We start from the raw sequence: 12,740 nt of genomic DNA, 5'->3' as shown, positions 1-12,740 counted from the left end.
TGCGCAAGAATTGGCGGAAGACAGCTCAGCCCATTCTGGAGAGCTGGGCGCGTTCTGGATTGAGATGCGCCAACATCTTCGTCACACCACCTCCCCCCTACTTCTTGTCTCAACATTTTAAATTATATCAAAGACACATTATCTTCACACATATTTTTAGATGTATTGTTTTTCACTGACAGGCAGCATCTCAATAATCAGCTAGGCCTATAGCCACGCCTCCAATGACCTTATTAGAAAGGTGTTTTCTTCAACCCTCTGCACTCGGCACCCCGTACTCAAAACATCTTCCTGCAGCTATGGACATGTATTGTGGAGATAAGTGGGTAAGATACATCCTGGGTTGGTCTTGTGACAGTGATAGTCTAATGAGCTAATCTTCAGTATAACATTAACAATTAATTATCCTTATCAATCGGTCAGATTAATAATGTCAGACAAGGAGAGGAGAAATGTGTGATCGCGGTGCTGTTTAGTGATAGGAGGGAGCGGTATGAGAGAATAAAATATGAATATTAATCCATACCTCTCCTCCCCGTGACGTAACAGTCCAGTCCGGGGTAGCGATGGTCTACGGTCACGTCTTATCACTAAGCAGTTAGTTGTGCATCGAACAACCAACGAACGAGCTCTGGTATCTATACCGCGCAGCTTCACGGTTTCTTCGCGGAAGAAGCCTCTTTCCTTGCCTCGCTTTGTGTATACCACGCGCGTATTATTCCACTCTTAGCTCGCTATCTTTAGTCCGAGTCCGACATATCATCAGTGAACAGTTTTACAGCTTGGAGAAGAGAGAACGTTGGGACAGCCTGAATAGAAGGAGCGGGGGAAAAAGATCGGAGAGAGAGAGAAGAGGTCACCGTGCCCTGCCTGTATTGCGCTGACACCACGCCATGAATATGCAGCGTATATCCGAGGTGGTGCTGCTGGTGGCCGGGTTTGCTTTGGGGCTCTGTGCCTGTCACACCGTGAAAGGTAGGTAAAGGGGAACTTGGCGCTGCCTACCACAACCGTCCTGCCTTGTGCGCTCTCACTCTGCAATGTGCTTCTTGTAGAAGAGGTGGCGATGGGAGGGAGCATAGGGAGAGAGGGTCCATATCGGAGCATTTTCACCACTAATGTGGGCTGATCGCGCTGTGATTCTGTTCGTTTAGAACCTCTGATATGATATGGTTATAAGGCTGTCATTTGTAGAGCTTCCGGGGCTCGGGGTGGATTTGTTGATAGGGTTGCTGACGGAGGAGTGAGTCTATTTCCGAGCAGAGGTGCCTCTGGGACAGGAGGAGTGATGTCGTTCCGTTGAGTGTAACAATGTGTCCAAGTTTTCATGATCTAATCTGCCAAGACAGATCTTAGTTTTTTTAAGAGATATGAGGTGGTAAGATTAATAGATAGTATTCTGATGTCTTATTGATGAGGACTATTTAGGCCATATAGTGTCCTGATGCTGATATAAATATGAGTAGGGATCTACTTATCAGATATTGATATGATGATGGTGCTGGTGATGATGATGATGATGCTTATTATTATTAGCCGTTTGATTTTAGTTATCAGCCATAGCATTATCATCACGGGCCTTTTAGGCATTAGGCTAATGCTGTTATTGCAGAATTATGATTTATTGATATCGTAAATGGATGTTATTGGGGACCGCACTCCCTTGGGATAAATATATCACTGTTACCGCACATAGGAGACTAACTGCTCTCGAGCTGCTCACGAGCAACTCCGGTGCCACAGGTGAACTGGTTGATCTGGCACCAGGTACACGTAATATACTCCCCGCTTCTGTTGCACCTGTCACTTTGTCTGGCAGCAGTGGCAGATGATTAGGTGTTGCTCCGCGCCTGTCCCTGTGCGTCGGATAGAAAGCAGCCTTTGCGCCTGGCTTCTCGTGCGCCCAATAGGCCTATTTTGTCTCTATATGTTAGTAGCCCAGTAGTATGGAGACATATGATAATAACCAATGGCCTGAGTAGGGAGGCCAAGCTTGTGCTTCACCTGCATTTTCATTTGAATATGATTATAGCCTGACACTGAGCAGAGCTCAAACCAACGGCCAACAGTGTGTGAGAGAGCGAGCGATAGAGAATGCGCTGTCAGTGGTGCTGATTTGCAATAAATGACTGAGCGTGTTTTAATGCGGTGTCCGTGGTGCTGAAGTTACCAATACATGTGTTTGTTGGTGTTTGTTTGCAACTGGATACATGGTCCTGTCCTCAACTCCACCCACAAATGTGTAGACTTTGTCCATCTGGAGATTGCATGGTAGTAGCTCAGGACTGTGGGGCTTTTCGAGCCCCTGCTCGGCTGCGAAGTAAGAAGTAAACAAATTACCGCCCAGTCAATGGGGGTGGAAACGCCGGCACACCACGGTTCTAATTGAGTCCCCAGGGCCGCAACGCAGCTCTAAATTCGGGAGAAAATGAGAGCCCATTGTTCAATTTACAGTTTGTGCTGTTATCCTGGCCCACAAGCCGCATTTTGAAGTTGCATCTTTAAATCCGTGTAAAAGCGAGAGAAACACGCGTGTGAGACATACAGTAACATTCTGAAAAATGTAATTTGTTTTCTTCTGTCTTGCCTTCCCTTAAAATTCAACAGTTGAACGGTGCATCTATGACATTTAAGTAACTAGAGAAAACTCTGGAATTGGTTGTTCTCCACGAACTCTTTGAGGTGCGCTCTTCCACTGTCATTTTCCGTTTAGCCACCGTTTCATTGCAAGAACCGTGAATGAATGATCAACTTCCTTTAATTAATCAAAGTCACCCTCAAGACACCCCCTCAAAATCTAGAACTGTGTGTTTGGGTGTGTATGCCCGGACCGTAAGTATGTGTGTTGGCCCATGTTGACAGCAGCTAAGTACGCAAAACTGCAAAGAAGTGGCGAAGCTATTTACAAAGGCATTATTGCATTCACGGTTGCACTGCACGCTGTGGCTTAAACGAACCCACCATGTCTCACGCTCAGCTGCCTGGTGGGGAGAATGTTTTTCGGTTGAGTAGAAAGCAGTGCATTTCCTTGTTGTTGCCAGAGCTGCCCGGAGCTGCGATTTTGTGAAATTCCAAGCAATATGAACTCTGAATTTAGATAGCTCATTACCAGCAGTATGTGTATTTTAATTTACCCTCAGTGTCTGTTTCCATGAAGGAACCTTTTGCAGCTTTATTTTTTGTGGGGGGTTAACACACCACTATTTTTCAATCAGAAAGTATACACATACTTACAATGTAATATGACTCAGTCAATAGAGGATGCAAAGTATTACTTGGTAATACGTATTGGCCTGCTGCAGCAGTATTTGGGCTGTTGTTGTTAGATGAATGTATATGTGAAAATGAGGTACAGAATGCAGAAATGTATTATTCAGTGCACAGGGTTTAAATAAATCAAAGTAAAGAGTTAACAGAAAAGTCCACCTTCATCATAAAATAATGTATTATTTCAATATAGGCTATGCTTCCTCTTTAGAACACCTGACCTATAAACTGATTATACCAAACATTAGGTAACAAATTCGTAATATTGTGTTGCTCGTTGAATTTGTCGGCGTATTTTGTATACTCAGTGTACATTGTTCATTCAATAATATTATTTGGTGTGTGTGTTCGATAGAATAAGCAGAAGAGCGAAAGGAAAGAGGACCCCATCAGCCAATAAAAAAGGCGTGACAAAAACAAGCGGCAGATTTATGTCCTCCTTTTGAGAGAGGAAGTGCATTATGGGAGCGCTCTATAAATCGCTGGCCGGGCCAGACAGTGACACAGGAGGCAGCACACATCCTGCCTGACGTGCTGCGACTGGAAAACCATGGTTCAACATGGAGGAGGACATGCTGTTACCTCACTGATCTCAGTACAGCCTTGCTGGTCTCGCCTATTTTTAGATCTGGCTCAAAAACCAAGCTCAATGTAGAGGAGTGCTGTAGATCCTAGATCAGCAATATCTGTCATTTTAGATCAGGCTCAGCATGGAGTAGAGCTATTTCACTGATCTCAAATCAGTGCTCTTATATCAGATTATGGCAAATTATGGAGGAGGAGTGCTACCTCATTGATCTCAGATCTGCTTTATCTGCCTTACTTCAGATCAGGGTTTTGCTAATAGAGTAGTGTTACTTCACTGATCTCAAATCAGCGTATTATTCTTGTACAGACCAATGTTTAGCGACCAACTCAGTGGCCTTGTTAGAGAGTTTGTCCAGAGATTGCAAGGTTGGGAGTTTGATCAGCTGCTGAGTCATAGCAAATACTGTAAAAATGGGACCCAATGCATCTCTGCTTGGCACTCAGTATTAAGGAGATAGATTGGGGATAAGGCCCTGCGATAGACTAGCGTCCTGTCCAGGGGGTGTACTGAGGAGATAGACTAGCGTCCTGTCCAGGGGGTGTACTTGTACTGACTCACGCTACAGAAAAAGGAGAGGCAACCTCCAGGCTACTTAATGACTGTAGTGTAGGAGTTCAGAGCAGAATACTATTATCCTAATGATCTCACAAGAGACATAGCTCAGACTCTGGGTCCTTGTTCCAATATCCACTCCAACACTCCACTGAGATATGCTGTTGTGCAAATGTGAACATATGTGGAGTATATCACCGTTTAATTCAGAAGAATACAAAAGGTTACAGGTGTATGTATTACGGTGATCTTATAGCCTGTGGCAATAGTACCTCTGAACCACCGAACACCCGGTTTGCTTTTCAAGGTCTCACTAAATCTTCCCTCCCTCCCTCTTTCTTCAAACATAGCTCATGGCTGTGGTTATGTCTTCATCGTCTCCTTTCTCTTGCACTCCTTTCTAGTTTTGTGGGAGGTGAACTGTGTGTGTGTGATATTTGGAGATAAGCCTCTACTAATCACAGTGGACAGGTGAGCTCTCTTGCTCCCCTCCTCTCCCCCTGTGGGGCTATGGCTGACCATACTTAGCACTAGACACTTAACAAAGAGCTGCAGTTAGTTTCAGAATGGTTGACTATGAATAAGTTAGTCTTAGATATTTCAAAAACTAAAAACATTGTATTTGGGACAAATCATTCACTAAATCCTAAACCTCATTTAAATCTTGTAATAAATCATGTGGAAATTCAGCAAGTTGTGGTGACTAAATTGCTTGGAGTAAACCTGGATTGTAAACTGTCATGGTCAAAACATATTGATACAATAGTAGCTGGGGAGAAGTATGTCCATAATAAAGCACTGCTCTACCTTCTTAACAAAACGATCAACAAGGCAGCTCCTACAGGCCCTAGTGTTGTCACACCTGGACTACTGTTCGGTCGTGTGGTCAGCTGCCACAGAGGGACCTCGAAAAATGACAATTGGCTCAGAACAGGGCAGCACAGCTGGCCCTTAACTATACACGGAGAGCTCACATTAATAATATGTATGTAAATCTATAATGTCTCAAAGTGGAGGAGAGATTGACTTCATCACTACTTGTTTTTGTAAGAAATGTTGACAAGCTGAATCTACAGAGCTGTCTGTTTAAACTACTAGTACACAGCTCAGACACCCATGCATACCCCACAAGACATGCCACTAAAGGTCTCTTCACAATCCCCAAGTCCATATCAGACTATGGGAGGCGTACAGTACTACATAGAGCCATGACTACATGAAACTTTATTCCACAGCGGATGACTGATGCAAGCCGTAGAATCCGATAAAAAAAAAACGGATAAAAATACACCTTATGGAACAGCGGGGACTGTGAAGAGAGACACACAGGCACAGAAACACATGATAAGACACGCACTCTACACACGTACATGTGGATTTTGTATTGTAGATACACATCTGTTGTCTCGTCCACCATAACAGCAACAAAGGGAGCTTTTTTAATCTCCATTTTGATCTCTTCTCCCATCACTTCAGCAATAGCATAAATTAGGTCATTTTGTATTTTGCCTGACGTCCCAATGAACACTTTGTTAGTGGACAGGTGGTATTGTAAATCTGTGTTGCTTTCAGAAAGAAAAGAAAGAAGCTCCACGTAGTTCCCTTTGTTTGTGGAGTCAGCACTTTCATCGTGTCCCCTAAAAGAAAGTTCCTGTTTACCCAAAAACATGACACAATCAATGAGTCTTTTCAATATTTCCCTATTTTTCTTCACCTTTTCATTGTGCAGCTCCGTTGAGCTGTAGCTCCACTCTGGTGTCCCCAAACGTTTTCAAAAGCACCATTGCTTGTAAGTGCCCAGCCGTACTTTGGTGTCTCGTTGCTGCCTTGGTTAGACAACTCAAGTTTGCAAAGCCAGTGTGGCTCCAAACACCAAATCGATCACTTGCAAATAATAGGCATTCCCAGCAGTACAGTTTGCAGTGCTTCTCGGAGCCTGTGAGCCATTGATAGCGCTCGTAGTTGGAACTTTGAAAGTGGCGAACGAACCCGTCGGCGTCGGGCGACCTCTCCTTACAACGTCTAACTTTTCTTGAAAAGTTCGTCTTGAGAATGGCGTTATAATTATATCCTCGACCAAATCGATATCTTCTCCTCCTTCCGCCATTGTGGGTTGAAAAAACAGCTTAGTCGTACGCAAATTAATTCGTTTATCAAATTCAGTTTCCTAGTTCTGAGGATCTGCATAGACCTGCCCATAGGACCTGCTTCTCAATATTGGTAATCCAATCAAAAGACGTGCACGCACTACGCCTGCTAGCTGGCTCCTGTGTAACACTGGAGCCAGCTAGCAGGCGTACAATAGCCAACTCTAAAGCTGATTGGTTGACACTAAATTTTCATTTCCATTCACTTTAAGCTACAAGCGCCCGCACTGTTGATTCTGAAGGCCTGAGGGCAGATTTTAGACCCCTGGCAACACATGATGGCTGAATATGATTGGATAAAAGATCTAACATAAAGACCAGCTCTCCAAATCTCAACCTGGGGCTGGAAGCAGTGCAACCAAGAGGAAAGCTATGAAATGAAGAGTATAATTCTTACTCTGGGGAATAATTTAATACATATTTGTGGGAAAATATATTTAAAAAATATATATATTCTGATGATGTTTAGGCCAGCAGAGAAGGCCTTGCTGGCCCTGACGGCCCACCACTGGTAGATACATGAGAGTAGAGTAGTGGCCTGAGGGCACACACTTAATGTGTTGTGAAAAGTGTTATGTAATGTAATATTTTGAATTGTATATAACTGCCTTAATTTATGGCTGCTATCTCGTTAACGGGATCGATATGACAACAGCCAGTGAAAGTGCAGGGCGCCAAATTCAAACAACAGAAATCTCATAATTAAAATTCCTCAAACATACAAGTATCTTATACCATTTTATAGGTAATCTTGTTGTTAATCCCACCACAGTGTCCGATTTCAAAAAGGCTTTACAGCGAAAGCACCACAAACAATTATGTTATGTCACCGCCAAATCACAGAAAAACACAGCCATTTTTCCAGCCAAAGACAGGAGTCACAAAAATAGAAATAGAGATAAAATGAATCACTAACCTTTGATGATCTTCATCAGATGACACTCATAGGACTTCATGTTACACAATACATGTATGTTTTGTTCGGTAAAGTTCATATTTATATAAAAAAATCTCAGTATACATTGGCGCGTTATGTTCAGTAGTTCCAAAAACATCCGGTGATTTTGCAGAGAGCAATTTTGCAATTTCCAGAAATACTCATAATAAACGATGATCAAAGATACAAGTATTTTTCATGGAATTTTAGATCCAGTTCTCCTTAATGCAACCGCTGTGTCAGATTTCAAAATAGCTTTACGGAAAAAGCAAACCATGCAATAATCTGAGTCGGCGCTCAGAGCCCAATCAAGACAAAAAGATATCCGCCATATTGTGCAGTCAACAGAAGTCAGAAATAACATTATAAATATTCACTTACCTTTGATGATCTTCATCAGAATGCACTCCCAGGAATCCCAGTTCCACAATAAATGTTTGATTTGTTCGATAATGTCCATCATTTATGTCCAAATAGCTACTTTTGTTAGCGCGTTTGGTAAACAAATCAAAACTCACGAAGCGCGTTCACTAGTTGCAAACGAAATGTCAAAAAGTTCCGTTATAGTCCGTAGAAACATGTCAAACGATGTATAGAACCAATCTTTAGGATGTTTTTAACATCAATCTTCAATAATGTTCCAACCGGAGAATTCCTTTGTCTTCAGAAAAAGCAAATGGAACGGGAGCTACCTCTCATGTGAATGCGCTTGACCAGCTTGTGGCTGCTGGCAGACCTCTGACTCATTCCCCTCTCATTCAGCCCCCCTTTACAGTAGAAGCCTCAAACAAGTTTCTAAAGACGGTTGACATCTAGTGGAAGCCTTAGGAAGTGCAACATGACCAATATCCCACTGTATCTTCAATAGGGGCTGAGTTGAAAATCGACCAACCTCAGATTTTCCACTTCCTGGTTTGATTTTTTCTCAGGTTTTTGCCTGCCATATGAGTTCTGTTATACTCACGACATCATTCAAACAGTTTTAGAAACTTCAGAGTGTTTTATATCCAAATATACTAATAATATGCATATATTAGCAACTGGGACTGAGGAGCAGGCAGTTTACTCTGGGCACCTTATTCATCCAAGCTACTCAATACTGCCCCCAGCCATAAGAAGCTAATGTTGCGGGACCCCAGGAAGACTAGCTGCTGGAAGTAAAGGGGATCCTTAATAAATAGAAATACAAATACTGTACTGGACACTGAGGCCCAATGATTTACTCTCTGAGGTGTGAAGCAGGGAGAGAAAAGAGGAAGAGAGAGGTGTATGTGAGTGGAGAAAACACCAGAGGCTTTTATAGAATTAAGACAGAACGTCCTGTGTCTATGAGAGTGCTCCCTGAGGAGAAGAGAGGAGAGGAGAGGAGAAGGAATAGCACAAGCAATTAGAGACAGACAGAGAAAAGTAGACCCGCTCCCTCACCCCAGTGTTCCCCTCACCTTTTAACAGCAGCAGCAGGAGACATCGAACACCTCGCAAACCCATTACAACCCAGTGTCTCCAGCGTGTGTGTGTGCGTGTGTGCGACTGTGACTGCGTGTGTGAGATAGAGAGAGAGCGATTAAAAGTGTGTGTGTGTGTTTTGTTTGTTTTTCACACAACAGTAAAACAGAACAGATAAAGGCTGTTGGCTAGACTCTTCCCTGACACTTCAGCCAACTGTCTGGACATGCCCTTACACACACTCCCAGTCTGGAGTGCTAACCACCATCCTCCACTTCTGCCTTGTTCTCTTCCTCGCTCTCCTTTTCTCCAATCAATCGCTTCCGCACCAATCTCACCAGCTCCCCCTCTCCATTTGTCAAAGTTGACACGCTCAGATCTCTCTCTCTCTCTCTCTCTCTCTCTCTCTGTCTCTCTGATGAGCGGAGCTGTGTTGATAGCGTGTGACCTGTTCCTCTCCACCAGCTGAGTCTAGCTGACCTCAGAGGAAATGAACAGAAGGAGACATGGAGAGAATGTTGTCTCCCATGTGGCCCATATCAATTCCATGTCTAGTTGAAGTGTGACTCATGAGTAACACACACATGCGCACACACACACACACTCAAACATTGATCTATCAGGCTCCTCAGGTGACAAAACACACAGTCTCAACCCCAAACACACACTTTCACACTCACACATCGTACGTCTAAGTCATTTATCAGATAAGCAAAAGAAAAAGTAATCATTAGGGGTGCAGCCCCCCACCCCTCTCCTCAGGTGTGTCAGAGCAACCCCCCCCTCTTCTCAGGTGCATCAGAGCAACCCCCCCACCTCTCCTCAGTAGAGATGTGTCAGAGATACCCCCCCTTCTTCTCAGGTGTGTCAGAGCAACCCCCCCACCTCTCCTCAGTAGAGATGTGTCAGAGCAACCCCCCCTCTTCTCAGCTGTGTCAGAGCAACCCCCCCACCTCTCCTCAGTAGAGATGTGTCAGAGCAACCCCCCCCTCTTCTCAGCTGTGTCAGAGCAACCCCCCCCTCTTCTCAGCTGTGTCAGAGCAACCCCCCCTCTTCTCAGGTGTGTCAGAGCAACCCCCCCACCTCTCCTCAGTAGATATGTGTCAGAGCAACCCCCCCACCTCTCCTCAGTAGAGATGTGTCAGAGATACACCCCGCTTCTTCTCAGGTGTGTCAGAGCAACCCCCCCACCTCTCCTCAGTAGAGATGTGTCAGAGCAACCCCCCCACCTCTCCTCAGTAGAGATGTGTCAGAGATACCCCCCCCCTTCTTCTCAGGTGTGTCAGAGCAACCCCCCCACCTCTCCTCAGTAGAGATGTGTCAGAGCAACCCCCCCACCTCTCCTCAGTAGAGATGTGTCAGAGATACCCCCCCCCTTCTTCTCAGGTGTGTCAGAGCAACCCCCCCACCTCTCCTCAGTAGAGATGTATCAGAGAAACCCCCCCTCTCCCCAGTAGAGATGTCAGAGAACCCCCCCCCTCTCCTCAGTAGAGATGTATCAGAGAAACCCCCCCTCTCCCCAGTAGAGATGTCAGAGAAACCCCCCCTCTCCCCAGTAGAGATGTCAGAGAAACCCCCCCTCTCCTCAGTAGAGATGTATCAGAGAAACCCCCCCTCTCCCCAGTAGAGATGTCAGAGAAACCCCCCCTCTCCTCAGTAGATATGTATCAGAGAAACCCCCCCTCTCCTCAGTAGAGATGCCAGAGAAACCCCCCCTCTCCTCAGTAGAGATGTCAGAGAAACCCCCCATCTGCGCAGTAGATATGTATCAGAGAAACCCCCCCTCTCCTCAGTAGAGATGTATCAGAGAAACCCCCCCTCAGTAGAGATGTATCAGAGAAACCCCCCCTCTCCTCAGTAGAGATGTCAGAGAAACCCCCCCCTCTCCTCTGTAGAGATGTCAGAGAAACCCCCCCTCTCCTCAGTAGATATGTATCAGAGAAACCCCCCCTCTCCTCTGTAGAGATGTCAGAGAACCCCCCCTCTCCTCAGTAGATATGTATCAGAGAAACCCCCCCTCTCCTCATTAGATATGTATCAGAGAAACCCCCCCTCTCCTCAGTAGAGATGTCAGAGAAACCCCCCCTCTCCTCTGTAGAGATGTCAGAGAACCCCCCCCTCTCCTCAGTAGATATGTATCAGAGAAACCCCCCCTCTCCTCTGTAGAGATGTCAGAGAACCCCCCCTCTCCTCAGTAGATATGTATCAGAGAACCCCCCCCTCTCCTCTGTAGAGATGTCAGAGAAACCCCCCCTCTCCTCAGTAGATATGTATCAGAGAAACCCCCCCTCTCCTCTGTAGAGATGTCAGAGAAACCCCCCCTCTCCTCAGTAGATATGTATCAGAGAAACCCCCCTCTCCTCTGTAGATATGTATCAGAGAACCCCCCCTCTCCTCAGTAGATATGTATCAGAGAACCCCCCCTCTCCTCAGTAGATATGTATCAGAGAACCCCCCCCTCTCCTCTGTAGAGATGTCAGAGAACCCCCCCCTCTCCTCAGTAGAGATGTCAGAGAAACCCCCCCTCTCCTCAGTAGAGATGTATCAGAGAAACCCCACCCTCTCCTCAGTAGAGATGTATCAGAGAAACAACCCCTCTCCTCAGTAGAGATGTATCAGAGAAACCCCCCCTCTCCTCAGTAGGGATGTATCAGAGAAACCCCCCCTCTCCTCTGTAGAGATGTCAGAGAAACCCCCCTCTCCTCAGTAGATATGTATCAGAGAAACCCCCCCCCTCTCCTCTGTAGATATGTATCAGAGAAACCCCCCTCTCCTCTGTAGAGAGGTCAGAGAACCCCCCCTCTCCTCAGTAGATATGTATCAGAGAACCCCCCCCTCTCCTCAGTAGATATGTGTCAGAGAAACCCCCCCTCTCCTCATTAGAGATGTATCAGAGAAACACCCCCCTCTCCTCAGTAGATATGTATCAGAGAAACCCCCCCTCTCCTCAGTAGAGATGTGTCAGAGAACCCCCCCTCTCCTCAGTAGAGATGTGTCAGAGAAACCCCCCCTCTCCTCAGTAGAGATGTATCAGAGAAACCCCCCCTCTCCTCAGTAGATATGTATCAGAGAAACCCCCCCTCTCCCCAGTAGAGATGTATCAGAGAAACCCCCCTCTCCTCAATAGAAATGTCAGAGAAACCCCCCTCTCCTCAGTAGAGATGCGTCAGAAAAACCCCCCTCTCCTCAGTAGAGATGTGTCAGAGAAACCCCCCTCTCCTCAGTAGATATTTGTCAGAGAACCCCCCCTCTCCTCAGTAGATATTTGTCAGAGAACCCCCCCTCTCCTCAGTAGAGATGTGTCAGAGAAACCCCCCCTCTCCTCAGTAGAGATGTGTCAGAGAACCCCCCCCTCTCCTCAGTAGAGATGTCAGAGAAACCCCCCCTCTCCTCAGTAGAGATGTGTCAGAGAAACCCCCCCTCTCCTCAGTAGAGATGTGTCAGTGAAACCCCCCCTCTCCTCAGTAGAGATGTGTCAGTGAAACCCCCCCTCTCCTCAGTAGAGATGTGTCAGAGAAACCCCCCCTCTCCTCAGTAGAGATGTGTCAGAGCAACCCCCCCCTCTCCTCAGTAGAAATGTGTCAGAGAAACCCCCCCTCTCCTCAGTAGAGATGTGTCAGAGAAACCCCCCTCTCCTCAGTAGAGATGTGTCAGAGAACCCCCCCCTCTCCTCAGTAGAGATGTGTCAGAGCAAACCCCCCCCCCCTCTCCTCAGTAGAGATGTGTCAGAGCAAACCCCCCCCCCCCTCTCCTCAGTAGAGATGTGTCAGAGCAAACACCCCCCCCTCTCCTCAGTAGAGAT

The 12,740-nt window shown here is 45.9% G+C and overlaps 1 protein-coding gene across 1 annotated transcript in view; it reads left to right on the top strand.

Moving 5' to 3' along the window:
* The first annotated feature begins 365 nt into the window (after positions 1 to 365).
* LOC139549429 (calsyntenin-2-like) overlaps positions 366 to 12,740 on the top strand; it is a 668,250-nt gene continuing 655,875 nt past the window's right edge. Inside the window, exon 1 of the mRNA XM_071359924.1 lies at positions 366 to 975. Coding sequence (XP_071216025.1) covers positions 894 to 975 — 82 coding nt within the window. The 5' untranslated portion in view covers positions 366 to 893. The remainder of the gene's footprint in view (positions 976 to 12,740) is intronic.

Source organism: Salvelinus alpinus, chromosome 22 (genome assembly GCF_045679555.1).
Source record: "Salvelinus alpinus chromosome 22, SLU_Salpinus.1, whole genome shotgun sequence".
NCBI lineage: Eukaryota > Metazoa > Chordata > Actinopteri > Salmoniformes > Salmonidae > Salvelinus > Salvelinus alpinus.
Note: the sequence above shows the minus strand (reverse complement) of the source record. Positions and strands in the feature narration are given on the sequence as shown.